The sequence below is a fragment of the Chroicocephalus ridibundus genome, chromosome 9 (genome assembly GCF_963924245.1).
Source record: "Chroicocephalus ridibundus chromosome 9, bChrRid1.1, whole genome shotgun sequence".
Taxonomy (NCBI): Eukaryota; Metazoa; Chordata; class Aves; order Charadriiformes; family Laridae; genus Chroicocephalus; species Chroicocephalus ridibundus.
In genome coordinates, this window is record NC_086292.1 from 276,787 (window position 1) to 304,703 (window position 27,917).

The 27,917-nt window shown below is 60.4% G+C and overlaps 2 protein-coding genes across 5 annotated transcripts; one reads left to right on the forward strand and one right to left on the reverse strand.

The window, feature by feature from the left end:
- Positions 1 to 73: 73 nt before the first annotated feature.
- Positions 74 to 12,083, reverse strand: LOC134521039 (protein eva-1 homolog C-like). Of its 4 annotated transcripts, none has more exons than XM_063347083.1 (10): positions 11,969 to 12,083; positions 10,913 to 11,133; positions 9,569 to 10,148; positions 6,335 to 6,534; positions 3,272 to 3,395; positions 2,905 to 3,057; positions 2,598 to 2,741; positions 2,367 to 2,438; positions 1,903 to 1,992; positions 74 to 1,193 (listed from the first exon to the last, which is right to left on the reverse strand). In XM_063347083.1, the coding sequence occupies exons 3-10, from the start codon at positions 9,645 to 9,647 to the stop codon at positions 808 to 810; spliced, it is 1,248 nt and encodes a 415-aa protein (XP_063203153.1). In that variant the 5' UTR covers positions 9,648 to 10,148; positions 10,913 to 11,133; positions 11,969 to 12,083; the 3' UTR covers positions 74 to 807. The 4 variants fall into 4 exon arrangements, with proteins under 4 accessions (XP_063203153.1, XP_063203155.1, XP_063203154.1 ...); XM_063347085.1 differs by having other exon boundaries at positions 10,913 to 11,103; positions 11,969 to 11,994; XM_063347084.1 differs by lacking the exon at positions 11,969 to 12,083 and adding an exon at positions 11,448 to 11,516 and having other exon boundaries at positions 10,913 to 11,103.
- On the forward strand, positions 11,862 to 20,881 carry LOC134521041 (chloride intracellular channel protein 2-like). Its single transcript, XM_063347090.1, has 6 exons — positions 11,862 to 12,067; positions 16,877 to 16,986; positions 17,392 to 17,517; positions 18,442 to 18,548; positions 18,921 to 19,102; positions 19,280 to 20,881. The coding sequence occupies exons 1-6, from the start codon at positions 12,011 to 12,013 to the stop codon at positions 19,439 to 19,441; spliced, it is 744 nt and encodes a 247-aa protein (XP_063203160.1). The 5' UTR covers positions 11,862 to 12,010; the 3' UTR covers positions 19,442 to 20,881.
- The last annotated feature ends 7,036 nt before the right edge of the window (positions 20,882 to 27,917 follow it).

The following is a 27,917-nucleotide window of genomic DNA, read 5'->3' on the forward strand; positions in this document are numbered from 1 at the left end:
GCTGAGCTTTGCTGCTTCCTTTTTCCTCCCTTTTCACTATTAATGGCAGAGGTCAGGGAGGGACAGTTGTGTCTATGAGCTGTTGCATTTATTTACTGGAAAAAGCCCCAGCAAGTTAACCCTGGTGCTCTCCTGCCGGTGGGGGAAGCGTGAAGGAAAGCACAGAGCTGCACAGGGTGACAGAGCTCCCAAATGCCCACAGGGAGGTGACAGCCAGCACTGTACCTAGCTGCCAGCTGCCCCAGCCCCGGGGTGCAGCTCCGCTGGGGACACCAGGGCTGCAAGGCACGTGGCGTGGCAGGGCCGTGCTGGGTGATGCTCGTGGTGCTCTCCACCCGCTCCGCCTGCATCCTCCCCGCATCCTGGCCATTCCTGCATCTCTGCTGCCAGCAGCATGCTGCCTGAGTGCTGCCAGGTGTTTGCAGCACCAGGGGTGGAAGCCAGCACCCAAGAAGAAAGAGGAGCAAACAGCCTGGAAAGGCTCAGGGTGTGCTCAGTGTGGCTGAGCAGGGTTAAGTACTAGAGCCAGCCGATGCGAGCTGAGAATGGGGAGGTTAGCTTAGGGTTAGCAGCGTGTTTGTGGCAAAGGAGCCAGCGGCCCCACGAGCCATCCCGCTGCCCCTCATCACAGCCGGGGACCTCATCTTATCCCCAGGTTAGAAGTTTCCAGGCTGGTGGAGCAGTGGGTTGATGGCCACACTGGGGCTGCTATGGCCCTGCTGCCACTTGGGATGCCCGCTCACCCCAAGGAGCTCAAACGCTTGTGTCCCACTTAGCCTCTGCTCTCTGGCCTTTTTCTTCCAGTTCTTACTTGGTGGCCGATTTGATCTTTTGGATGGCGTACGGGCTCGACTCCTTGGGCATCCAGATCTCCTCCCCACCACGGCCCTGGTGCTCCACCGCTCCCTCCATGGCCGCCGTCAGCTCAGGGCTGAAGATGCTGTCAGTGGCCCGGTAGGTGCGGGTGAGGCGGCGGAAGGACGAGTCTGAGGAGCTGTCATCGGGAAGGTCTTCGTCTTGCTCGTCCCGCAGCTTGGTCCTGCTCAGCTCTGAGCTGCTTCCCAGCTCCGTGTCTTTGAGAGCCTCCCCCACCTCCTGGAGAAAGGTTGTTTTGGGGCTGATGATGCACAGCAGGAGCATGAGGCCTCCCGAGACCCCACAGAGAAAGTAGAGGCCAACTTTCTCTGGGACACCTGGAGGGTGAAGAGCAAAGAGAGACACCAGGGTACAAACCGCCTCCCCAGCCTGCAGGGTAACCACTGCCTGGAAAACCCCCTCTGCTGGGCACGTGGGAGGAAGAGGAGGGGAGCAGGGATGCCCTCAGCACCCAGGCTGCAGGGGCAGGACAGACCCTGCCCTGGTGACTGTGCAGCATCACCCAGGGCTTCATCAGCACCCACCAGTGTCCTGAAATGCCCTTTTTCCCATAGGAAACCCCCACCGGGATGTGGGGTAGGCAGTACAGGGGGAGGAAGCGTCTTGCCAGGGATTTAAATGAGTAATTTCCCCTAGTAAGAGAAATTATTGCTTGCAGAGGGGTACTTGCCATCAGTGCCCTTGCAGACAGGGCAGGAAGGAAGGACACCCAGCGGGTAATTCAGCCCATCAGAGAAGGTGGTCTGCAGGCAGGACTGCAGCAGCACAGCGCCTGCTGATGCTGTGGGACCTTGGGGCTTGTTCTGCCTCTGAGCTCCCGCCCTATATGTTCCCCCCCCAAACCCAGCATGGGGGCTTGGTGCCCTCCTCCCTTGCGTACCTGCTGGCCTTGCCAGAGGCATCTGGGCTCTGGCTGCCCCTGAGCTGAGCCCCGGGCTGAGCAGGGACCACCACGGGACCGGAGCCACCCTCCCAAGCCCATCCTGCTCCCCCGGGTGCTGCGTGAGAGCTGGGGAGGGCACGTACCCCAAAGGTGGGCAAAAGCTGCCAGGGAGCTAGTAAAAATCATCCGGTCTTCCCGGAGCCTGGAGAACCTGGGCCCTTTGTACCAGCCACCTGCAGCGAACAAGGGGATGCGGGCTGAGACATGAGGTGCTCCCCAGCGCCCTGCTGCCTGGCTGCCTGCCCTGCCTGCCTCCTTCCCCACACCATGCTCCTCCTTCCTGCACAGGCGCTCCTCTGCCCGCGGGGATGCTCCCCTGTGGGTTCTCCTCTCCCCTGCTCCCAGCAGACCACATTTCTCCAGCCCCTCAGACATGGGCATCGACTGACAGGTGCCTTCAGCCACAGGGCTGCGATGCTGGGATGGAGCTGCAGGGCTCATGTCAGCGGTGGGTACCACAGACGCAGGCAGGCCATGGAAGGGGTGGTTCACCCAGGCGTGGACATGATGCCGCACCGCTTTTGGCATAGCTTGCCCCCCATGTTACCGTGCATGTAGTCCGAGAGCAGGAAGGGGTCCGAGGTGTCAGGGCCCACCTCCTCCAGCAGCTGCTTGGGCACTGCAAGGAGAGCACATGCCGAGCATCAACACGCTGCTTGTCCCCAACAGCTCCCTGCCTCCCCAGGGAGCGCCATGCCCCTGCCTGCATGGCATGGGATGGGCACAGCGGGGGCTCAGCTGGTGGCCCCCATGCCCCAGCCCCGTGGGTGGCTCTCACCGCAGGTGTAGGAGACTCGCAGCTGTTTCTTCATGCCGGGGAGGCATGGGTCTCCGAAGGTGGCCCGGTCAGCAGCCACGGTGCAGTTCCCCTTGCGGTGGCACTTCTTGGAGACCCTCCGCAGGGCATCCGGAGCCAAGCATTCTGCAAAGGCATGGGGCATGGACCCGCAGGCAGACCTGCCTGCCCCTGCTCGCCAGGCACCGGCCAGCTGGGGCCAAGGGGCACAGGTACAGCCTGACAGCATACTTGTGCCACACTTTGCATGGCCCCAGCCCCATTTCTGGCTCAAACTGTTCTGGTGTACCTATATGGGGTCCCTCAGCGTTCAGGGCATCGCACTCTGGTTTGCCCCGCAGGAATCTTCCGTAATTTGCAGAGTAAATGGCCAGGACAGATTTTGATCGGCACTGCAGCCTCAGCTTGTCATTCTCACACACAGTCTTGACCCGATGGTTCCCTGGGGAGTGACACCACAGAGCGTCCCAACACGACCCGAATCACCAGCAGCCCCCTCCTCCCTTGGCCCAGCCGAGGGTCTGCGAGCTGCCAGGGCAGGCTGGAGGAGGGCTACGAGGTACAGGAGCAGCTCAGCTCCCCTCTCTGCCCCTTCCCGAGCAGCTGAGGCCGGGGAAGAGCCCACACAGTGTTGCTCGCACCCCGTTCCACTTCACCTGGGCGGCACTTGTAGGAAGTGATGAGGTACTTGTGCGTCCCAGGGCATGGGTCTGGCCCAAAGACTTGGCTGTGAACGGAGAACTGGCACCACTGCTGGTCCTGGCACTCAGACAGCAGCTTCTGCAGAGCAAAACGGGACAGACATGAAGATGGGCGAGGAGTCCTGAGGCTGCTCTTGCCTCCTCTCCCTCAGTGCCATCACCAGGCTCGGGGAAATGGCCTCCCACCCCGCAGAGGTGTCCCATGACTGCTTATGCCCCCGCCGCAGTCACCTTGCTTCACGTGTCAGTTCCTGAACCAGTTCCTCCCCTGCACCCACACAGAGCTCTGTGCCAGCACAGCTCCGCCAGAACCTGTGCCTGCACGCCAGCACTGCACCCGCCATGCGCGGGCAAAATCCACGCCATGCGCGGGCAAAATCCACACCATGCGCGGGCAAAATCCACGCCATGCGCGGGCAAAATCCACGCCATGCGCGGGCAAAATCCACGCCATGCGTGTGCAAAATCCACGCCATGCGCGGGCAAAATCCACGCCATGCATGTGCAAAATCCACGCCATGCGCGCACATGGCCCCGTGCAACACCCTCACGCGCCGACACGGCCCCGTGCAACACCCGCCCGCGCCCGGGGCTCCGTGCGATGCATCGGCGCGGCCACAAGATGGGGACGCGGGTCCGCACCGCCGGGCTGCTGGGGCAGCGTCCCCGCTGGGCACCGGGCTGGCCTTCGCCGCTGTCCCTGCCTGCCCAAAGGCGACGCTGCCAGATCCGCGGGGTGGCTCCGGCGGGGGTATCCCGGGCAGCCTGGGCTTGGGCTGGCCACCGGGGTATGGCCCCCGGCCCCAGCATCTCCCCAGCATCAGCAAACCCTTAGCCTGGGCAGAGGCTGCTGGTGGCAGTGGGTGGCAGGGCCACGGCTTGTTCCCAACCCCGCTGCCACCCCTCTGGGAAATTGCCCTGCGACTCGGGCCCTGGGATCCCACCACCCACCGGACGATGGAGCCCCTTTTTGTCTCCCCTTCCCCTCCTCTGTCCCTGTCCCAGCACAGGGCTGAGCCTCCTCTTGGTCTTCACGGTCTGCTAAAAGTGAAATTTGAGGAGGAAATGCAATTAGTCTCCCTCTCCAGGTTTTGCCTAAACAGAGTGAGCCTCAGCAGCAGCCTGGCTCTCTGGTCTCCAGACACCCCGTCTCCCCCCACAGCAGCCTCTGGGCAGCGGGGAACCCAGCCCCTTGTGATCACAGTCCCCCAGCTGGAACATCTCCATCTCGTGGCAAACCTGAGGGGCACAGATCCTGCTCAGAGACCTGCCCTTCAGTCTCCAAACATCTGTGCTGGGCTGTATCCTCCATCCTGCGCTCGACACACAAGCTCTGGGAACCCTAACCCGTGTTTGCAGGGTGGTTTGCGGGGCTGGCTCAGTGCCATGCCTGCACGGTCCGGCGTAGCGCTTCCAGAGCTCCTGGGACATGTGGGAAGCCAGGAAGGGATCTGTGGCTGGGGCAGGACCGGGCGGCGAAGCCTTGTGAGCTCCCAGGGCAGGGAAATGGCCTCCCAGCTCTTGTTCCCCTTCTCCGGCTCCATGTTCCCCTTCCCCACAGACAGCTGCATGCAGCTGGGTTTGCTGCGGTTTTGCCCCAGCTCTAGCAAGGGGTTAGAGTAGGAAAAGTAGCCCATGAAACCCTGTCCTCACCAAGGGACCCTCCTGCCGGCCCCCACCACACATCCTGGCTGCCCTGGGTTTGTCAGAGCCCGGTGGCCAGGAGGGAGAAGCCGGTATGGCGTGGACTTGCCGTGTCTGACACGGTGCATTGCCCATCGCACCCACTTCCCACAGCCGGTGGGCGCAGCGTAACCCCAGCCGTGGTTAGAGCTGAGTAGCTGGACCAGGGACTTGCAGCTGGGGCTGAGGAGTGTTGCCTGGCGGAGCAGGGCTCCGGGAAAGGCAGCGACCAGGCTCCTGTGACTACGAGGCCAGCTCTAGCCCCAGGTGCTCCTGAGGGAGGAGGGGGTCATGGGCCAGCGCAGCCCCTGGGAGATTGGGCTCCAGTGTTCAGCCAAGGCTGAAGTTGCTGAGAACTGGAGGAGTTTGGCTGGCAAAGGCCGTGCGCTGGAGGCTTTGCAGAATGAGTGTTATTGCTGTCCTTGCTCCCTGATGGGTGGCTGCCGTGATGCCTGGACTGGCCTGTGGCCAGCTGCAACAGCCCGTCTGCTCCAAGGCAGCCCAAGGCCTCAGATGCTGAGGCCACCCGTGCCACCATGGGGAGCCAGAAGCCGGGGTACGGATGCAGGATGCCAAGGGATGACATCCCTCCCAGCTCCTCTCTGCCCCATTCCTCAAGTTGCTCATGATTTCTCACATGTGGGGCTGGTGGAGGGCTGATGTGCTCACTGGGCACAGGGTTTTCCTCCAAACACAAAGCGGAATTGAGCACAGCCGCAGCACAGAGCAGGCTGCAGGGCTTCTGCAGCAGCCTGGCAAGCACTTCCTCCAGCCAGGCATCATCTTTGGAAAGGTCCCTTCCCTTCTGCCAACCTCTGCCTTCCTCCCCTCTCCCTGTGCTGGCTACTGCAATCAACAGACCCTCCTTTGGGCCTGCTTCATTAATCCGCTTCTTGGGAGATGCCAGCACGGACGGGTGCTGCTTCTGGCTGGGGAAGAGCTGAGGTCTGTGCTAACCCCAGGGGATGCACCCGCAGCATCCCTCAGGGCTCCTTTCCCGTTTCATGAGCCCGGCACCCCGGCTGCTGCACCACCCCTCTCCTGGGACCCTGCCGGGGCTTTCTCCGTGCCCGCTGTGTCCTGCTGGATTACTCCAAAAGCCAGCTCGGGACATGGCGGTGCCTCCTGCCAGGCTGCCCCATGCTGGGACCCGCCGCAGAAAGTCTCCCTCACCCTTACCTCCCAAAAACACCCTGGGAAAAGGACTCCAAGGGTGAATGCCGATGGGGCACGGGGAGGCTGTGCTGCTTGCAGCCACCCAGCCTCAGCAGGCAGTGCGGCAACCAGGGGAAGGAGGGGTGTGCAGCCCGGCCCCTGGGGACCCCCCTCACTTACCAGGTGGGCAGTGGCAGACGTGCACTCAGTGCTCTCCTGGGAGGTGTTGCCAGGGCTGGGGCAGAGGTTGGGGCTGGGCACGCGACGTCCATAGAAGGCACCAAGGATGCTGATGGTGGTCTTGCGAGGGCAGACGATGAGGAGCTGCTCCCCATCACAGGTGTGGGCCGTGTGGTTCCTCAGCACCTTGCGCAGGTACCCTAGATGGGGAGAGCACGGGCAGCGTTGGCCGGAGGAGACACCAGGACCACGGCGGTGGTGGTGCTTGGGCTCCTGACAGCTGGTGGCAGTGGGGGCATCCTGGGCTGGGGCATTTATGGGGCAAACAGGACCACAGTGGGGCTGCGGCAGAGAAGGCGGGCTTGCAGCAAATCTTACATCCAGCGTTGCAGCCAGGAGGCTGGAAAGCAGCATGGAGTAGCCGAGCTGGTTAGCGAAGGGAAGCAAAAGCTGGAGGCAGGATAGCAGGTCAGAAAAAAACAGGTACAGAAGAATCCCATGAGGAGTAGTCAAGGGTTTAGAGAAAATCAGGCTTGTTATGGAGACATGGGGAGGAGAGAGCAAGGATGAGCCAGAGATGATCACCCAGAGACATCCCTGGAGTTGTGGAGAGGAGGATGCTTTCTGTCACACGATGCCGAGTCAGGAGCTAGAGGAGAGAAGGATCCCATGGCTGCTGCTCCCGCAGTTGGCCGGGTCGGTATGGATGGGCACAAGCCACCAAGTCACCGTCTGGGTGCAGCTGACCCTGGGTCTCTCTGCTGCAGAAGCCCAGAGTGTCGGTGAGAGCCAGTCCCAGCCCATGGCCTTTCTGATGGGTACTGGCACGTCTCTCCCTGAATTCCTGGCATGGGGTACTTCTGTATTTTAATCCTGCCCAGTGTGTGTCCCAAACCACTTACCCTGTTGTTCTCCCTACAAGGCACAGCGAGGTGAGGCTGTCCTGCCCAGCCTTTAAGAGGGTTTAACACACAGCTATCAGCTCTGACTGGATTCAGCTGTGCTGGCTGAGCGAGGAAGCTGTTTTAATAAAAGCTCTGCAAGCTGCCAGGGGTGCTCTGAGTGGGCACTGATTGCTGGAGGAGGCTGAGGAATCAGGAAAAGCTGACAAAAAATGATGTGTAGGGCCCTGGACAGAGCAGTTTGCGTCAGGCCATTGAATAAAACAAAAGCAGAGGGGAAGCATCGTTTTGAGGCTGGGAGGTGGGGACCCTGGGCTGCTGGGTGGGTCACGGACCCGTCCCCAGCTCTGGGGTCCCTGGAGGGACTCACACCCCAGCCCCAGCCCAGAGCTGGGGTCCAGGGCAGGACCTGTAACCAGCCCCCAGCCCGCAGTGTGTCAGTCCCCCCAGAACAACTCAGGAAGGTAGGAGTGACGGCTCCCAGCCCCGCGCTTCTCCCTCTGTCCCTCCGCAAACTGGTGCCAGGCTCAGCTGCACAAAGGCCCCTTTCACCTTCCCTGCTGCCACTAACCCTTTGGCAGCCGCGGCAGCATCCCTCCCTGGAGACATCTGTGGATGCGGCTGGGGCCTGCCCCTGCTCCAAGTTAATCTTTCCCTTGGACACGGGCAGCCGCTGACATTTCTTGTCTCCCTCCTCCTTGCAAGCATGGGACAAGGGAGTGGGAGAGCCACAGCCTTGTGCAAGCGAGCCCTTGCTCGCCCCTCTGCGCGCTGGAGGAGAGAAAGGAGAGTCGGAGAAGCATGGATGGGAGTTCATGAGCTGCTTTAGCCAGATCAAAGCTCCAGTGAGATGCAAAGATGCTCCTGGGAGGACACAGAGCTGGATCAGCCCCTTGGGGTGCAGTGCCCACAAAGAGGGGTCCAGGACAAGCCTCGTCCTGCCCCTCTCCTCCGACTGTCCCATGTCACTGGACACTGGGGGCTGTGAAGGGCACAGGACTTTGCCTGGGCTGCTGGCCCTCATCTCCTTCCTCTGCAACCCCCGGGCTCGTGTGCAGGCTCCGGAGCCGCCTGGGGCTCGGCTTCTGCCTGGCACCAACTCCAAACCTGCCTGCCTGTCCCCGAGACGGTGGGGCTGCCCAGACCCCCACTGCCGGGCCAGCCCTGGGCACAGGGGGCTGAGCCACATCCTGGGCATGATGAGGGACATGGGGGAGGAACAGGGGGAGAAATGAGTCTCCCCAAATCCAGCCTGCCTTCCAGCAGGCACCCTCCTCTGCTGCCGTGCCGGCTGGCAGCACTGGTGGTTTGTATTTTAAAACCGAGGCTCAAACAGGGACAAAGGTTTCTCCATCACACCATTTTGGGGCAGTGAGCAATAGCGACGATGGGAGTTTTTTTTGAGTGCAACCATGTCAAGGAAGCTGCAGGCAGATTTTGTGGGTGATTTGCCCGCTGGTGCCGCTGACTCAGTCCCTGATGGTGCGGTCGTGCCGTTGGCTCTGCCCAGATGAAATCACATCCTCCGCCCTGCCGCGCTTGGTGGCATCGTGCCGGGCTCTCGCGCCACCTGGGCCCGGCAGTGCAGGCTGGAAGGTCTGCGTGGATGTTTCTGGAGGATCCCTCAGAAGAATGGCAGCCCCCGGGGGCCAAGCCTGCCCACACCCTTCCTGACTGTCCCAAGCACTGGGGCACAAGGGATCCCAGATTCCTGCCTCAGCTACATGGATAAGGCTCACGGGAGCTGCTCCAGGGAGAGGATCTAGCCCTTGCTGTGCCTGCTGGCAGTGAGCCCACAGCTCCCTGTCCCACCGGTGGCTCTGGCTGGGGACCGCAGGTGCTGGCTCTGGCCAGGGACGGGGTAGAGCTTCAGCCCTTCTCCTCCCTCACCTTCTCAGTGCAGCAAAGGCTTGCAGGAGAGCCCCCGGTGCTCCGGGAGCCTTCAGCTCCACACACCACCCAGCACCAAGGGCATGAGCATCATGGCCAGAAATGTCTGGGTTCCTGAGTCTCAGGAAAGGTGGGGGACTGTCTTAAGGTTTGTTTTTTTTGCATTTCTGCCTCAAAACTGTCCAAGAGAGCGCAGCAGCAGTGGGGAGAGGTGCTCCCTCGCTCACACCAGGGCTATGGGACTTGCATGGAGTGTTTTCAGATCCCAGCCCTGCCGTGGGGATAAAAAAAAACCCCAGTTTTTTCTGGCAAATGCCCTCTGGCCTGCACTGGCTTGTGCTTTGCTTGTCCCTGCCCTACCAGCCTGGCTGTCGCTTTGCCCTCCCCTCACACTGGCGCGGTCCCCGGCACCCCTCGCCACCCTACCCGCGCCCCGACTCACCAGAGAGCTCTGGGCTGGCCTCCAGCCCCACAGCCAGGCAAAGGAGGACCAGGGCTGCTGGCCCCACCAGCCCAGCCATGGTGCACCTTCTGAAGCTCTGCTGCGTCCCGGTAGGCAGCCTCCGGCGGTCCTCGGCGGCAGCTGGTGCCGGGGCTGGCAGTGTGTGGGGACAATGGCTCGCTTCTCTGCCCTGCCAAAGCGCCGGGGCGCCTGCAAACCCGCTCTTTGTCTGCTGCCCAGGGCAAGGGGCTGCTCTGGACAGCTGGGACACCCTCACCACAGGGACACCTCCCACAGGGAGGGAGGGACATACTTCCGAAGGCGCTCCGTGGCAGGCGAGCGGGTGCTGTGCCTTGGCATTACCACTGCTGGCAGAGAAACCGGCAGCCCCTTCCCTCCCACCTCTGTTCCCCCTGAGCTTGGCAAGGCTTCCAACATGCCCCCTGCTTTCTCACGGACATGGTGAGGCAGAAATCCAGACACACGTGTGCCCTAATCTCCATCTCGGCAAATGTCCGGCCATTCAGCATTTGAGGAGGAAGGGAAGGGCTGCCTGCGCTGCCTCCCAAGGCGTCTGTTCCTGCAGAAAAGGCAAACACCTTCCCTGCACCAAACACCACGGGCAGGGATGTCTTTGCTGCTGCCCTTCTGCCCCCTTGGCCTCCACAGGGCCCGATACCGGGTGCTGTGACATCTAGGCAGGAGGACACCGTGCCATCCCTATGCTGTCCCCATGCCAGCCCTGTGCCATCCCTGTGCCCCCCCCACCAGGAGCTGAATCCCTGCCCGCTGCTTCAGCTGGAGGGAATGCAAGGGGCAGGAGCTGCTGGCTCTGCGGGCTGAGGTCAGCGGGGACGGCAGCAGCCGGCAGTGCCAGGAGCCGGCCGGGCTCAGCATCGCCCCGGCAGCGGCAGCCGGGGGGGACGGGCGGCCGCAGGGACTGGCACACGCCACCTGGGAGTCTGCAGCGAGGGCTGGGTGGGGGGAGCGAGATGGGCGCCGAGCTCCTGCTGAGGGTGCTGCCACGGCCCTGCTTGGCACCCACAATGCCATTAATTCATCCCTCTTGCTCATGAGAACCTCAGGCAGAGTTTCCTGTCCACATTGGGTGGAGTTTTGAGTTCTCCAAAAGCTTTGATAGGGCAGAAAGAAAAACGTCCCCCAGCCCCTCGCACGCAGCCGGCAGTGTAAGCCCCGCTCTGGGCTGCGCAGTGGTACCCAGGAGAAACACCCCCCTTGGGGAGACTCCTCTGGGAGCCTGCAAAACCATTTCCCAGCCTAATTGCCTTGGGGTGGATGCTTTCTTATCCGGGTTTGGTTATTTTTAGGAAAGTCTGAACTCACCCGAGCTGGGGCGGGGCTGAGTCAAGCAGTCAGGATCCCCATTTCGTGCACAGCTCGGTACCAGCGATGGGGTCCCCGCAGGGTGGGAGACGGGACTCACCCGGGGGTGGAGTTAAGCCTGTGGGTGCTGTGAAGCTGCTCCGCTGGGACGGCCGCCAGGACGGTCTGACGGCAAACGCTTCCCTCCCATCCTGGGGAGGAGAGCAAGCTGGTCATCCTTCCTGTGAAACAGCCCAAATTCCAGGAACGGGGCCCTGCCGGGGGGGTCAGTCTGGAGACATCCCTTCCCATCATCCCGCCCCGGCTGGGCTGCTGCCGGCGGCACCCTGGGGTTCCCCGCTGCACGCCAACAAGGCTGCAGCCGCTCTGCCTTCCCTCCCCGGCCATTTCGCAATCCTTCACACCCAAGGTCTGTGCCAGGCTGCCCTGCTCGGCTTCCCGGAACCCCGGCCCTGCTCGTCCCCAGCTCCCTGTATCGGGGGGTGCTCAGGGGAGGACCCCCGGGGAGTTGGGCAGGGAGAGGAGCGGTACCCACAGTGATGCAGCAGCAGGCGGGGGAGGGCGGTGGGAAGGTCAGCGTTGGGTCACCTCAAAAAGATAACGAAGTGGCCGAGCCCCGGCGCACTGGCGTGTGGGGGCAAGGGAGGGAGGATGGTGAAGGGGCAAGACCAGAACAGCACGAGGAGGCGAGACACTTCCTCCGCAGCCCCCCAGCTCCCAGCTGGGAGGGGACGGCAGCGGCTCCGGGGCCGCCTGGGCCACCAGCCCACTTCTCGAGGCAGCGGAGCAGCGCCTGGACGGCTGTGATAGACTGGAGGGGGACCTGTGAATGTGTCCAGATAGACCCGTGCTGAGTCATGGCTGGGAGGCCCCGCAGCTTCCCCCTCCCCGCTGGCAGGTCCCGGCATGCACACCCCATCGCTCCTCCCTGCTTCAAAAGGAAGGAAAGGGTGAGCCCCAGCCCTCCGTGGGGCGCGAGCGCAGGCGAGGTGCTCGAGCCACCAGCCCTCCCAAAGCCTCCCCCGCCAGAGCCCTCCAGAGGACCGACCAACTCACCAGAGCAGTGGGCAGCCAGCAGTCCCTCCCGACGCTGCCGGGATGGAGAGTCGGCAGAACAACGCCACCGAGGAGCCTGAGATCGAGCTGTTCGTGAAGGTGGGTCTCAGGGGGCGCAGTTGCTCTTTGACAGTTCCCCGCAGCCCCATCCTCAGCAGGCTCCGGCTGGGCAAAGGCGGTGGGAATTCGTGGGTGTCTTCACCTTTCAGGAGGCTGGAGATGGGTACAAAGTTTGGGATCGCTTGCCATGAGTGCTGGCGAAGCAGTTGCCCAGAGGAGGGGACCAGGCACGCGGTGGCGCAGGGGATCGGTGGGGTGTCACGCCCAGCATCCGAGAAGATGCCCTAGTATCATGGTGGTCACATACCTCGGGGGAACGGCGCTGCTGGCAGCTGGTGTAACAAAGGAGTGGGCACACACGCACCTCTTGAAACCCAGATAAGACAAGCCCCAGCCTGGGAACAGCAAGCGGGAGGGCTGAGGGCTGCCACTTCAGCCTCTCCTGTGAGCCAGCGTTGCGAAACAGAGCGTGGAGGGCTTGGGGAGCCGGAGCGGGAGCCCACGTGGGGGCGGGATGGGGCGGCTTCGCTCAGCAGCCCGGGGGGATTATTTGCTGGAAATGTTTTTTTTTTCTTTCCCTTGTTAAGCAATTTTCCAAACACTTCCCCTGGAACGTTTTAACATTCGGGTTCAAAATATCTGCAGTGGACATGCGGGGGGTAGAAAGAGGAGCCGAAGCTGGCGGCTGGTAACTGCGTGTGCAGGGGACATGCTGTCAAGTGGCCGTGGCCAGGGGAGCGATGCCTCCCTGCGCCACCACATCAGGAGTTTAAGGGCGGTTTCTCCACTGGCTTCGCTCCTCTCCCGGGGCAGCTTGGTGTCCCGACAGACTGCGGTGCCTGGCCAGGGGCACCGGCGTCGCTGGTGCAGGCACCCAGCAGTGCTGGGCATCGGGTGGCACCTCATGCGGGCTGTAGCTGTAAATACGTGCGGAAAAGGATTATCCGAGCCTTCGTGGGAGGGATCTCCCCCAACCCTTGCCAAAACTGTGGCCACAGCGGTGCTTGCCAGGCACCGAGCTTGGCTCAGCTGAATCCAGACAAGTGTATTTTCTTGGTGCAAGTAATTCGGGTCTTCAATTCCCTTCTTAGCACCAATTTTTTCCCTGGGATGGCTGGGGTGAAGAGGAAAACGATACATGAGGTGACTGCAATGGCGGCAGCACGTTCAAGGGGGTTTTCAGAGGGAAGGGAAACAGAAAACAAAGTGGCAGTGTCGTCAGGACTTCCCCTACGCCTTAATTTAGCACAAAAAAAACCCTTCTGTCTTGTCTGTTAAGAGACAGATTTATGCTGTGCCTCCTCCTACCATTCAGGACCCAGTTTTACCGAAGTCACAGCAGCTCCCAGCTGCGGGCAGGCACCCTCCCGCCATCGGCACCTCGCACCTCTCCTGGGCCGGGGTCCACCCTGAGACACGGCGTGACCCGTGGTGGCTGTAAATCAGGGGGGAGCCAGCGCTCCGCACGCAGCCCCTGACCAGCTTTTGCTTTGGCAAACGCTGGAGGTGACTTGGCGAGGACGGAGAGGTGTGAAACAGCTCCCGCGTCGCCTTCGGGTTGGGGCGGGCGGTGCCCACAGGGCTGGCGATGCCTCACCCTGCCATGGTCCCGGTGACAGCATCGTCCCACCAGCCGGGGGGCTCTGCTCTCAGCCCCATGGCATTTAGTCACCCTATGGCTGCTTCCCAGTTTTTGGGGTGGCTGCAGGATCTGTGGGCAGGTCCTGGTGGGTGTTGGGTGCTGCTGTTGGGCGCAGAGAGCTGCCCCCTCCTCCCAGTGCATTTCGCGCTGTTTCACCGAGAGGGAAACCACAGGAAACTACGTAACTTTGGGGTTTTGATGCCTTGTGCAGCCCTGTGAGGCCTCTCAGAGTTGTGGCTAAAAACCTGCAGCTCCCTGGAGATGCTGTGCTAGCCCACACTGGGTTTATCCATCATCTGGAGAGAAAAGAGTGAGGAAAGCCAGTTTGGGGCCGGGGGTGTGTGTTGCAGACTCTGCACCCCTCGCCCCAGTCCCTGCGGCAGCACGGGAGGAGCGGGGCAAGAAGGAAGTGGAGAGCGATGGCTTCCCCGATGTGCTGCTTGGCTTCTGCTGGGGAGGGCGGGCCTGTGGCTACGAGTGTCCCCGAGCCCCTGTCCCTTGAGCTGCCCTGGCTCCTGGAGGGCTGTCCCCATGGCCACCCAGCTGCCAGCAGCGCCACGCCAGAGCCCAGTGCCCCCCCCGGCACCACCCAAACGCTGGTGGAGCTGCCCTCCACTTCCTCCAGATAAAGATTTGTCTCTGAGCGTCCTAGGACGGGCATGGCTTATTTTGTTCCCCTGCAGAGGCCATCCTGATTTTCCTTTCACTCTGGTCCAAAATTCCCCACCCCTCTATTTTTAAAAGACAAGGGGGAAACCCAGCCTGAGCCGCACGGAGGCTGGGGCTGCAGGAGAAGCACGGAGAAGCCTGAGGCAGGCGAGCACGGCCCGAGCCCAGAGCAGCCCCAGCAGGGACATCCCACCCACCCACCGTCCCCCCCAGCTCCCCTGGAGCCGCCCCCTGCCTTGGCTCAGCACAGCAGCTCCGGTGGGGCAACGAGACAACCTGCCATCAAGCCCCCTCGCGCCCAGCCTGGGGCTGAGCGAGGAAAGCAGAGGGAGCGCAGTCGCCTCTCCTCTGCCGCCAGCAAAGGCCATCGCAGGAGAGCAGGGAGGGAAGCGTCGTCCTCATGCCGGGCAGTCACAAAAGCACCTTCTGAGCTGTTGGTGCTGGAGATGCTCCAAAGGATGGCATCAGTTTTGGCTAGTAGGTGCCAGCGAGGGTGGAGAGGGGCAGGGGAGCAGAGACGCCCTGCTCTCACACCACCGGGCAGCCCTCCTAGATGATTTCTGACCCTTCCAGCTCCCTCACAGGGCACCTGATACACAAGTCAACCTGTTACCAAAGAAGCCTTATTTGTTATAAACTGACATGGAACACTCCTGAGCTGCAGCTGCTGAGGAGCATTTGTTATTAATAGCCAGGAAAAAGCCTCATGTGTGAATTCAGCTTCACTTCTGGGTGTATCCTGGAGAATCAATACATTTCTCAGTTCCCATTTCCTTTCTCAGGAGCATCATTTCATGACAGCTGAGCATAGGAAATACTGGTTAGAAGTAATTTTCATTCCTCTGGAAGTACTAAAAGGTGTCAGCATAGTGGAAGAGCAGACCATCACCTCCGGCTGACGACTCAGAGTGCCGGGGGTTTGTTTTGATCGGTTTACCATCTCCCTTAGGGTGAGTTTGAGGGTGGTGTGTCTCTGCTGGAGAAGCTGAGCACTCCGGAGTCCACACGTTTCTGGGCACCTGTAGGTACAGACAGGTGACTGGTAGCACTTCCCTCGAACCCAGGAGAGCCAGGCACAGGACTCTGCACCTTCTGCTAATGAAGCATCCTCAGCCATCCTGTCTCTGGGGTCCCAGTGAGGTGCGAGCTCTGGAGCCGCCTCCAGCTGCCCTCCCTGGATGTTATTGCTGCTACTTGACTTCTGCACCACTAGATCCTCCCAAATCTCATCACCCTCCTGCTTAACCTCTGGACTTCAGCTCGCTCGCTGATACCAAGGCTTAGCACAAGGCCATGAGCGGTCCCACCGGGGCTCACGCACCGGCACAAGCCACTCTGTGGGAGCAGCATCCCTCCGTGAAGGAGCTGGCGTGAGCCCTGCTGCTCTTCCCTGCAGTAGCAGGGCTGCCACACGCGCCGGAGGACCGTGGTTCACGTGCAGCTGAGGAACCAGTTAATTCTGTTAAAGACGTTGAGTTTCCTGTGAGCCATTTTACCTCTCATACCGCAGCGCAACTTCCCTCTCTGAGCAGCATCCGCGCCGGTTTTCATGCACTGGGGGGAACCAGCCCGCTCCTCTTGACCAAACTCCTCATAAGGAGTTTCAGTTCTTTTTGTAAAGGGTATTTTCAGCTGCTTCGTAGCAAGGAAATGGGCTTCTCTCCACCTGCTGCTGCTTTCCCTTGGGATTGCTGAATGCGCGTCACCTGGGTGAGACCCTGATGAGGGAGCCCTGCTGGGACTTAGGCAGGTTGTCCCAGGTCCTCGCTTTCCTGTCCCCACTGCTGTTTGACCCCATCCTGGTGACAGGGCGGCCCCCTGAGTGGTGAGATGCCGTGGCTGTGTCCTTGCAGAGGGGTTGCAAGGGCCTGTCTGCACATGATCGAAGCTCCAGGAGCTCACACGCAGCCCCGTTCCCCACTGATGCTGGGTGGGATGCCAGCGCGAGTCATCCTCTGCACAGCCCTGCCGCCCCAGCCCCTTCTCCTCCCTGAGGCCGAGGACCCTGCTTGGGTGGTTCTTGGCCATCATCAGCCCGGGGAATTCATGCCTGGATTTGTTAAATGCACACAAAACCGGAGGCAGACACCAACAGCACACGAAAACAAACCGCTCTTTTCCTGGCAAACATGAGCACATTTCCCTTCTCGCCGCCCTCTCCAGCCTGGCCTCCCAGCCAAGCGGACCCTCCCTTCCTCCCCATCCATCAGCAACCACCCTCCACCTCCTTCCCCTGCCTCCTTCTCCTCTTCCTCTCGGCTTTATCTCACATTTCTGGGAAGGATCCAACGCTGGACATCCTGAGGATGCTCTCTGATGCTTTCCAGTGGCAGCAGGGCTCAGGGAGGGGATCCCACAGCTGAGCCCCACTGTTGGGGGGGGTCCCTGCTGCAGGCAATGCCGGGATGCCAGACCAAGCCTTCCATGTGCCTTCCTCCCCAGACCGGCTCTGGTGGCTTGTCACCTCCAGGCATCCCACCTGGGCTGGGAGAGCCCAGCTGATGGTTTACATCCCCATTTCTCTGCTTTCCTGGCAGGCTGGTATCGATGGAGAAAACATCGGAAACTGCCCCTTCTGCCAGCGCCTCTTCATGGTGCTGTGGCTCAAAGGGGTCAAGTTCAACGTCACCACGGTGGACATGACCAGGTGAGATGGCACCACGGCCCAGCCCTGTCTCAGCTCCCCCAGTCAGCACCGTCCTCCCGCCTGCCCGCACCGCAGCTGCTGTGCCACCGCGAGAGGGACAGGGGTGACAGTCCCTGCCCGTCACGCTGTGGGGTGTGGGGGTGGGCCAGCCCGGAGCTCCAGCCGTGTGCCAGCACGTGCATGGCACAGGGATCCCTGTCCTGCTGGATGCGGGTACGAGTCTGAGGCACCACTGGGCAGACGGAGAGGCTGGGGGCACTTAGCCCCCCAAACCTGGCACAGCACAAGTGGGGGTGCTCCCAGTCCCATGCCCCCTCCCACCCCCCTCAGCCTCGTCCCTTGGCCGCGGGGAGGCTGGCGGGTGCAGGCTGCAGGCTCTGAACCTTCTTATTTTCTCCGCTCCAGGAAACCTGAAGAGTTGAAAGATTTAGCACCGGGCACTAACCCACCCTTCTTGCTGTTCAACAAGGAGTTGAAAACAGACTTCATTAAGATCGAGGAGTTCCTGGAGCAGACCCTGGGCCCACCCACGTAATTACAATGTCATTCCTTCCTCCTTTTGGGGCTGGTGGGCACGTCGCAGCATTGCGTGCGGCTCGGCAGATTGGGAAACCGAGGCAGGAGGTGCCCGAGAGCAGCTTGGAAGGGCGCTGGCTGCCCACCCAGCACCCTGTGCCATGCTCTGCAGGGCCAGGGGTTGCGATGCCGAGGGGCTGCGTCCCCCGGGATGGTGGCGGGTCAGACTGCGAGGGCCCGGGGACGGGCTGGGATGCAAAACAATGGGAGGAAATGCAGCGGTCCCTTGGCAGGCAGGGCTGGGGGAGGGCTGGGGAGGGCCCTGCAGGACCCCTGGGAGCGGGTGGTTTTGCAGCTGGCTGTGGCGGTTGGTGTCGGGGCAGAGGGGGAACTGAGACCCCCTTGCCCCCTCCATTCTGGTGTGCTCGGCTGAGCGAGAGCGAGCGCTCTGGCTTGCCTGATGCTGGCCCAGGGGCTGCGGGGGGCCCCCCCCCCGCCCTGCGTGGCTGCGAGCCCTCCCTCGCCTGCAAAAGAGGAAGCTCCAAACACATTCATCATCTGCCTCCTTGGCCGTGTCTGCCCTTGCAGCGCGCCCTGGGACGCATCAGCAGACAAGAGGCTGTTCCTGAGGAAGCCACGGGAGCTCCCGGTGTCCCCAGCCCCTCCCGGGCCGACACGCATCCTCTGGGCTGGGCCAGAGCTGCTGCCACCAGCGTCCCCAAACTGTGGAGTTTCTTCCCTGTGATTTTCCCCAAGATAACACAGCTCCCAGGGTGGCAGCTGCAGTAATTTAAAGCGTCACCATTCTCCCACGACCAACTGAACATCACCTGCATCCTCCCGTACCAGCCCTGGGCACCATGACCCGGGAGATAACACAGCTGAGGACCACGCAGCCGAACCTCTGCCTCCATCCCTGACATGAGCGTCTCTTTTAAGGTATCCGCACCTGAGCCCCAAATACAAGGAGTCCTTCGACGTGGGGAGCGACATCTTTGCCAAGTTCTCGGCATATATCAAGAACCCACGCAAGGAAGCAAATATCAGTAAGAAATGAGTGTGGGGGCTGCGGGGCCGTGATCTGCCACGCTGGGGCAGGGGGAGAGATGCTTTTGTCTGCGGGCAAGTCCTGCTGCCAGGTTAGGGCTCCTGCTGCCTTCCCACCGAAGCCTCTCTGGTGCGCGGAGGAGCGGCAGGACGGGTGAAGGCAGCCCTGTGCTCCACGGGGCTGGGGAGAGCAGTCCTGGAGGGGGGCATGGGGTGATGCTGCTGGCATCCCCCGGGAGCAGAGCCTCTGGCCAGGGTCCATGCTGTGCACCACGGGTGTGCTGCCTGTATGCAGAGCCTGGGGGAGGCTCAGCCGCCCTGGCACAGCCTGGGGCTCGGGGGTAACTGTGCTTGTTCCCCTGCCCACCCAGATTTCGAGAAGGCCCTGCTGCGGGAGTTCCAGCGGCTGGATATCTACCTAAACACGCCTCTTCCCGAGGAGATTGACCAGGACAGTGTGGAGGACATCACCGTCTCCAAGAGGAAATTCCTGGACGGAGACCACCTGACGCTGGCTGATTGCAACCTCCTGCCCAAACTGCATATCATCAAGGTATTGGCACCGGCTCCCAGGGCCAAGGTGCGGTCACCCACTCCAAGGAGGGGTGACAGGGTGGGGGGATGCAAACAGGGGGCTGGGAGTCCCTTATTTGTGTCCCCCCCAACAAGCCAGAGAGAAAATCTTCCCCAGGACTGGGAAGGCTCAGCCTCCTCCTCCTCACCTCTCTAGATCGCAGCCAAAAGGTACCGCGACTTCGAGATCCCAGCAGACATGACGGGTGTCTGGCGCTACCTCAACAACGCCTACGCCTGCGATGAGTTCAGCCACACGTGCCCCGCTGATGAGGAGATAGAGCACACCTACGCCAGCGTCGCCAGGAAGATGACCTAACCCGGGGTGCGCTGGCAGCGCTGCCCCTGGCCGAGCCCCCCAACCCCACACTCCTGACGCAACCGGACCCCAGCCGAGGGAGGGACTGGAGGGGGTTTATGGTGTCGCTACCACCTGCCTTTCAGAAATAGCGCCTTGCTTCACAGCTCCCCGCCACTCCCTCCTCCTCCTCCGCCAGCTGGGTGCCTGCACGGACCGGTCCCTGCCCAGCTGCTGTGGGCACTGCATCCCTGCTCCCCAAAAATGGCTCTCACGGCCTGTGACCATGCGTCGTGGGAAAAGCCGAGCACTGGCCTTCCGCAGTGGCACTTCAGTGGCAGAGCTGAGACCCCCCAGGGCTGGGCCAGCCCTGCCGCCCCCTCTGCTGCCAGAGCCGCTCTGCTCTGCCAGCTCCACGCGGTCCCAGCGGTCCCAGCCATCCCCTGCACACGGGAAGAGGCATCCCGGGATCCCAGTGCATCGCTGTTTGAATTCGCCCGGTTGCCCTTCTGTACAGCACCCTGCAGCCTGCTTTGGGCAAGCCCTCTCTTCCACCAAGGCTCCATCGGAAGCCACCGAAAGGCTCAGCCCCAGTAGTTTACTGCAGTGAGAAATTGTTCTTACTGCTAGCGAGCTGTAACGTGCATCTGACCCCTCATTAGGACATGGAGGGGACGATGCCTGGTGTGAAAGTGCCAGGACCTGCTGTGGAAAGGAAGGAGGGGTGTGGGGACTCGCGAAGGGCTGAGGATGGAGGGCTGAGGATCAGGACATCCCTCCCATGTGTGCCAGCACCCAGGGCCACGTGCTGCTGGCTGCAAGGTCCCGCCTGGCTCCTGTGAGCTAAGAAACCTCTCCCTGCCTTGCAGGACGCTGCAGGAGGTGCAGCCATGGGCAGCTCCAGCTCCACCACCCCTCCCTGCTCCCCACCAACACTTCAGGTGCCTGACTGGGAGATGGAGGTACGGGGTAGGGCATCCATCTGGTTTCCACACCCCTGTACCGGACAGCCTGAGAGAGCAGGCAAAAGCTGCTTTGCAAAGCGCCATGTCTGTAGGAGATACGTGGGCAGGTTTGGTGCTCCCTGGCTCAGCCTTGTCCAGTGCCGCTGATGCAAGAGGAGCCAAAGCCGCTCTGCACAGCCGTGACATCCCGTCCTCCCCCACCTGACACCTCCAGCTCCCCCAAGGGCTCCTGCTGTGAATTCAGCCAGCCTTCCCCAGCCAGCCCCGCGGGCTAAAAAATACTGTACAGTGAGCGAGGTGGGTCCTGCAGGGACGCGGCGACGGCAGACACCCCCTCCAGCCCTCACTGCCACTTCCCTCTTTGCACTAAAATGAGTGTCCTTGCAAGCCTGCCTCTGATAGCAATGGGTTTGGGGACGGGTTTTGTTACTAATGGATTTTGGTTTGTTTGGGTTTTTTAAACTGAGAACAGCAATAAACTGTATTTTAATATGCCTCGCTTGTGTACTGTCAGCGCATGGGCCAGGGCTCCTGGGCATGGAGGGTGCTGCAGGGGGTGGAGGAGGCTTCCTCGTGGTGGAAACCCTTTGGAGATTTAGCATAAGTGAAGCCGTAGCCCCCGGTCTCTGCCATCACTGGGATGCAGGTGGCAGCTCCTGCCCTGCCCGCAGGAGAGATGTCCCCTCCCCGGGGCAGGAGCGCTGCGATCTGCCCACGCCATGCAGGCGGCGGTGGGAGGATGCAGGACCCTGCACAGTGTGGGGATGGAGTAACCACAGGACGCTACTCTGGTGTGAGGGGTTTATTCAGCTCCTGGTGGCAGCCAATGTGTCCCTGCCAGCCCAGGGTGGCAGCTCTGCCTTGACACAGGTCCTGGAGGTCCCCTGGTGTGGGAGAAACACTGTCCTGCACCCCCAATCCTCATGGGACTGTCCCCCTACTCCACGACACCCCTCCTCTGCTGCAGACCCTCTCCCCTTTTCCCCACAAGGGACCGGAGACCTTTCGAAGCTCTGTGCAAACCATCCCACAGCGAGGTGTGGGGTCACGCGTGGATGGTCCCGATGGAAGGCACTGGGGTAGTGGTGGCAGGGGCCGGGCTGGTGGGCAGGCGGCAGGCAGAGCTCCTCCTGTACCCCTCATTTGCTGACACAGTATTTCCAGAAGCAAGCTGGGAAAAAAAGGAAAAGACACCCATACGAGAGTCTGCAGCAGCGCTTAGCTACAGCCAAAAAGTTTAAAGGAAGAGGGATATCCATCTCTCCTCCCAGGCTTTCCCTCAGCTTTGAAGTCAGTTCTAGGAGCACGGCCTGGGAGCTGAATGCCTTAGTCCAGACCATGAGCAGCCTCTACCCCAAAACACAGGCACCCATCACCCCAGGCCATGAGCATCCTCCACCCCAAGCCCAGCCCCTGCTTGCCATGTCCTCTGCAGGTCAGTGGTGGGTTGCGTCCCAGGACTCACCTCTCTTGCTGGGTTGCTGAGGGGCCTGGTCTGTCTGGGTAAATCCCTGGCTCTGGAGCTCACCCACTGCCGCCATCTTCCAGAGGACTGCAGCAAGGTCTTCCACCTGCCATGGCACAGCAGCCCCATCCCCTGTGTGGTGCCCATCTGGCAAAACCAGCCCCCAGACCCTTTCCCCTCACTGCTGGACCAGGTAGGGAAGCAGTGTTGGCACCCGAGCGGGATTGCCTCGGTCCCCATTTACTGGCCAACAGGGATGGGGTTTGCTGGGACCTCGTGAGGATCTGGCCCATGGGAGTCCCCCGCACAGCGGGGTCTCCCTGGGCTGCCCTCCCCGAGGCCAGAGAGGCATTCCCACTCACCGAGCGGTCAGGGACATCCTCCTGGAGAGTGCTTTTATTTCCTGAAAAAAAAAAAAAAAAAAAGAAATGTTGTGAGCACGCAGGGGCTATGGGTCCAGTGTGGGGGCACAGGAGCCAAGGGAAGATATGTCAGAAGGAGAGGGGACCCAGCACCATCACCTGCTTCTCTCCTGCACCCCTGGGGACACCTAACCTGCAGCACTGCTTCATCCTGGATGCAACCCTTCACCTCTCCAAGAGCATCCTAGTGCCTGCCTCCCTCCACGTGTGCCCCTGCACCAGCCCCATCCTCGGGTCCAGGTCACCTTGAGCTCTGGGACTCACCCTTGCCACGAGCTCCTTCCCCTGGTGCAGACAGAGCCTGGTTGAGGTTCCTGGATGGCTGGAGTCCTGCTAGGTGCTTGCTATCAGCCACGAAGCCAACTGCACCCTCAGCCAGGTTAAAATCTGTCAGCATAAGGTCTGGGTTGAATGCGGAGACAGTGACAAGGAGAAAGCGGATCATTTGAGGTGCATTTGTTCCTTTGGTGATGGGACAGAGAGCCTGAGCATGGTCTACAGATCCCGTGAATGACAAGCAGGTTGCCTGAGGGGAACTAGGATTCGTCTCCTCATCTGGCCGTGTGTGCCAGCCCAAGCTAGGAGGCAAAACGCTGGCCACGGCACTGCAGGTGCGGCCTCAGCAGTGTGAGCAGAGGGGAAAGACCCGCTCGACCTGTGGTGTGCTCCTCCTCATGCAGCCCAGGACACTGTTGGCCGCCTTTGCCACAAGGGCACATTGCTGCCTTGTGGTCAACTTGGTGTTGACCAGGACAGCCCTGGTCAACAGCCCTGGAGGTTGTTCCTCCCCAGGGGCAGGACTCATCACTTCTCCTTGCTGAACTGCACAAGGTCTCTCTTAGCCTATCTCTGCATCCTGTCCAGGTCCCTTGGGATGGCAGCACGACCCTCTGGCATTATCAGCCACTCCGCCCAGCTTTGCATCAACTGCTAACTTGCTGAGGGTGTACTCTGTCCCATTGTCCAGGTCATTAATGAAGATGTCAAACAGAGCCATCCCCAGTACTGACCTGCGGGATGCACCACTAGGGCCTGGCCTCCAGCTGAACTTTGTGCCACGGATCACAGCCCTCTGTTCAGCCAGTTTTCAACCCACCTCACTGCCCGCTTATCCAACCCGGACTTTGTAATCTCATCTATGAGGATGCTGTGGCAGACAGTGCCAAAAGCCGAGGCGAACAACCTCCACTGCCTGGCGTTGCCTTCAGCATGACTGCAACAGGCAGGTGGAGAAGGTCCCCATCAGCGACCGGGGTGTCCCCTGCCACAAAAGACCCTTCTGCGGGCAGCTCCACAGCACCCCTTTCTGGCCTCACTTAGCCAGGCTGCGGCACCGGTGGGAGCTGAGAAGGGTCAAGTCCAGACCCTTGTTATCCAGGTAACACCTCGGGTAAGTGCAAGCAGAAATTGGGGTGAGTCTGCCCCACCCCAGGGCCTGTCTGTCTTCCTCTAAGGAAAGGGGTAGTCTAAGGTCACCACAAAAACAAACGTCAGGCACAGGGCTACGACTAAGGCAACAAGTCCCTTGCTGTCTGTCTGCATTTAACTGGAAACCAGCTGGTGTGTCGGGGGCTTTCCAGCATCTCACCCTTCACCCACGCCTCCTCCAGCGCCTGCCTCTGCACAGCCCCCAGGAAGCTCCCACCATGCTGCAGGAGCTGAGAAATCCCAAGCATTTGGCCTTGTATTTCCTTTGCCTCGGAGAGGCGGCCAAGCTGCTAAAGCTCTGGAAGTCCCCATGAGTCAGCCAAGCGACAAGAGGAGCCTCGTGGCTGCTCCTTTCCCCGCAGCACCAGGCAGCTCGTGGCACCGGGGCCTCTCAGGGGCTGCGCAGGTGGGTCTCGGGGATGGGGTCATGCTCTCCTTCAGGGCTCAAGCTCTGCCCAAGTGACCTTTTCTCCAGCATCAGGAAGAACAGTGTCTGAGCTGGTGCTTACCCCGCTGGTCGGTGCGGCGTCGCAGCACCGGGTCCTGTGGCTGCCGGCGAGGCTTGTACCAGCCCCGTGACTGTGAGCAGAGCTCGCCCCATCCGAGACCATCCAGGACACCCAGTGCGCACTGCTTGCTCCCCACCTGAGCTGCAATTCCCTCATCTCCGTGGAGGGTGTCAGAAGAATATTGAGCCTAGAGGGATGTTTTGTTTGTTTGCCCCAGGCTGGCCAGTTCCCAGGGCAACGTTCTCTGTCATCCCAGAGTACCTGGACACATCCCCCAAACTCTGCTGTCTGCAGATCACAGCAGCCAGAGCAGTCCCTCAGGTACAGGATGGTCTTCTCTTGTCCAACCTGGCCACACTAGGAATGGGATTAGTCCTGCTGGACATACACTACTCCTAACAATACTGGGGAAAACCTTCCCTGGGCCAGAAGGTCTTTCTGCCCAAAGAGAAGCTGGGGGAGGCTGCACTGCTCTGCGTGGCTGCAGCAGCCAAGCCCCCATGAAACACCAGATATGGGACACATGGTTGGAGCCAGCATCCAGCGACAGCCATAAAGTGGTGCACAGGGACAAACCCCACCTGGATCTCAAGCACAAACACCCAAGTCAGCTGTCCTTACCGTGGGCACTGTTGCTTCCAGGGTGGACAGGATAAGCGCTGATGCAGCAAGCCCCCAACAGCACTGCCAAGGTGACGACCACCCTCTGGGAAGGCATCTTCTCTCCTTCTCCAAGCCTTGACCAGTTTCCTAGGAGCCTGTGAGTGAGGGAGTGTGAGGCGGTTCTCTTTTATGTCCTCCAGCTCTCTGAGATCAATATGCTCTCATCAGGTGGGTTGTCTTTTCTGCTGGGTTGGCCATCCATCCTGATGACAGGAGGTGACTGGCCCTGCTCCCCCCCGCCAGTTTGATCTCTGTCGCTCTTGAATGAGGACGTTTGACAAATGCTCAGCCGGGTTTTCAGAAGCTCTGCTGTTTACTGTGGGTGTGCTGTGCTGGGTGAGGAAGCGCTACGGAAGGCTGGACAGGTTAACCATGCCTCTTCTGGGGTCTGGAGAAGGATCAGAAGAACATGGCACCAACATTTGGACACAACGCGTGGATCCACGCTTCCTTTTTGCATGATTTTCTTCCCCAAGGGTTACTAGATATCTTCTGCTCCTTTCACGTCTCATGGCAACATGTGGGCAGTGACAAAGCCTTCAGCCACCTGGGCATCCCGAGCCGATTCTCAGCAGGTGCCAGGTCCCAAATGACAGGACTCAGCAAGCGACAAGGCTCATCCTCTGCAGACAGCAGCAGCTGGAGTTTCCTTGCTGGAACAGTATTTGACCTTGCTGGTGTTCAGAGGAGCCTCTCACCTTATCACAGAAGCTGGCAGCGCAATTCCCCCTTCCAGGGGATGCGTCTGTGAGCTCCAGGCGACCGATGCAGTCCCAGCCCCGCTCGGCTGTGAACATCCAGGCCAGTAGGTCCCTGCAGACTGAAGGGTTCCAGGCTGGATTTCACAGCAACATGAATGTGGTGCAATTCAGAGCCAGCGCTGGAGTCCGGGTAGTTTTGGTTTAGAGTTAAATACTCATTCTTTTGTCTCTGGAAAAAAATGGTATCCTGTGATGGAGGCCTTGTAGCCAGTGTCCCAAAGCAACATCCATGAGACAAAGTCATGAAAAATGGCTTTCCTGAGAACAATACAGAGATGGTGCACACTCCTCTCAAAAGCTGCAGGTACGGAGACAGACCCCAACCATTCACTGTGTCAGCAGCGACCTGGCCCAGCTCTCCCGTGTCCAGGTTTCTCCAGTTCCCATTTGAGATACCGTCTTATTCACAAACTTCACTTTCAAATTACCATAGTATCAGCCATCTGGAATTGCTCCTAATTAAATCTCTTTGCCTGGAAGGCTTAATCCAGAGAAACCAGTCTGAACCTGGTCCCTTTGGTGACCTCAGCCAGGCCACCTTTGCTGTGACAGCAGCTCGCACCCTTGTTCATACAGTGCCGTGCTTCCTGAGAGCAGTGAGGAAGAGTCTGGCAGACATGAGGCGATTTTAAACTCTCAGGAGCTGCAAATCAGCCTCAGGTGTTATTCATGGGGGAGAGGAGACAGAAAGGTTTGTTTGGTGCTTTTCCTACCCCTACCAACGCTAGGGCTGCGACAGGTTGAGCAGCACCTGCTTCAGTGGTGCCATGAGGGAAGTCCCTTTGAAATTTTGGTGGGAGATCCGTATTTCTCAGTCTCTTGTGTTCTGTCCTCCTGTTGGGTGGGACGTCGTGGAGCCTTTCCTGAGGAAGATTGGACAGGAAGCTTGGGAGCCTGAACAGCTGTTTTTTAACCAAGAGGCTGACCACGACCCTGCTGACCACAAAACAGGGAGAAAACAGTGTCTGCATGCCCAGGTACAGGGCCTCATTTTTCATAAAGTGGTTGAAGGTGCATTAAGAAGAGATCATTACTTTTGTCTGCAAATCCCTGCCTGTCAGGCGCAGATCAGACTGGGAGACAGATGAGGCGAAACGTTCATCCATCCTGACCAGGCACACCGCTCAGCTGGGACCTGTTTCCCAATAAAAATCCATATCTAGCCTATTTCCCAGCTGCTCCCGTCCCCTGGATGCCAGGTTTCATGCCATAAAATGAAAAATCCTGGAGGCAGGCTCATCACTTCTGCTGTCAAGACACGGGCAGGAAGCACAGCCCCAAAAGGGTTGGGGAGAAAGCATGGAAACCCTCTCCAAACTCAGGTGTGCGTCCCGTGAGATGATGTGCACCCAGCCCAGAGGGCAGCTCTGCCCGTGCTGGGTACCACCGGGAGCACGAGCGGTCTTTGTGGGCAGAGAGATACAGATCGGTGTGCCCGGAGCAGCACAAGGGGAGGGGGAAAGCATTGAGCTGAGCCACCCAGTCCATTCCTCGTCCACAGACCAGAAATCCCCTAACATCAGGAGGATGGGGAGCACAAGGACCAGCCTTATCTCGCAGACCCTGTCTGAGCCTGCTGCTGGGCCAGGGGAGGTTTAGGATGTATATTAGGAAAGATTTCTTCACCAAAAGGGTTATCAAACATTGGAACAGGCTCCCCAGGGAAGTGGTGGAATCACCATCTCTGGAGATGTTTAGAAGATGGGCAGACACGGTGCTGAGGGACATGGTTTAGTGGTGAATTTGGCAGTGTTGGGTTGATGGTTGGACTCTATGATCTTAAAGGTCCCTTCCAACCTAGATGTATTCTATGATTCTGGGAAGAGCAAGGGAGAGCTGTCAGGCTCCTCCATCCGATTCAGGGGAGTCCATCCTGTGGAGCAAGGGGACATGGTGACAGAGCCGGGTGACACATGGCTCTGTCAGCTCGGCTTCAGCAGGGCGCCCATGGCACCTCCTGGATGCAGACACTTGCCACGCATCCCCAGAGGAGGGCACTCCCAGACCAGCACACCAAGTGGGAACAGTATCTCCCTGCAGCCTCCCAGCCTGGAGCTCGGTCCTGCGGTCACCTGGGCACCCCCATCACCCACCTTGGGTCCCGACCTGCTGAGCTACGGGAAAGCTCCTGCCTGCGGAGAAATCACACAGGTCTGGACCAACAAGTTCACATCTCTATCAGCCCTGCACCCTCTCCATGCACGTGCTCCAAACACATCACACTTACTCTGCAGCTTTTGGGGCTTCCCAGCCGAGCCAAGTGGCTAAGACCAGCCATCTCCTG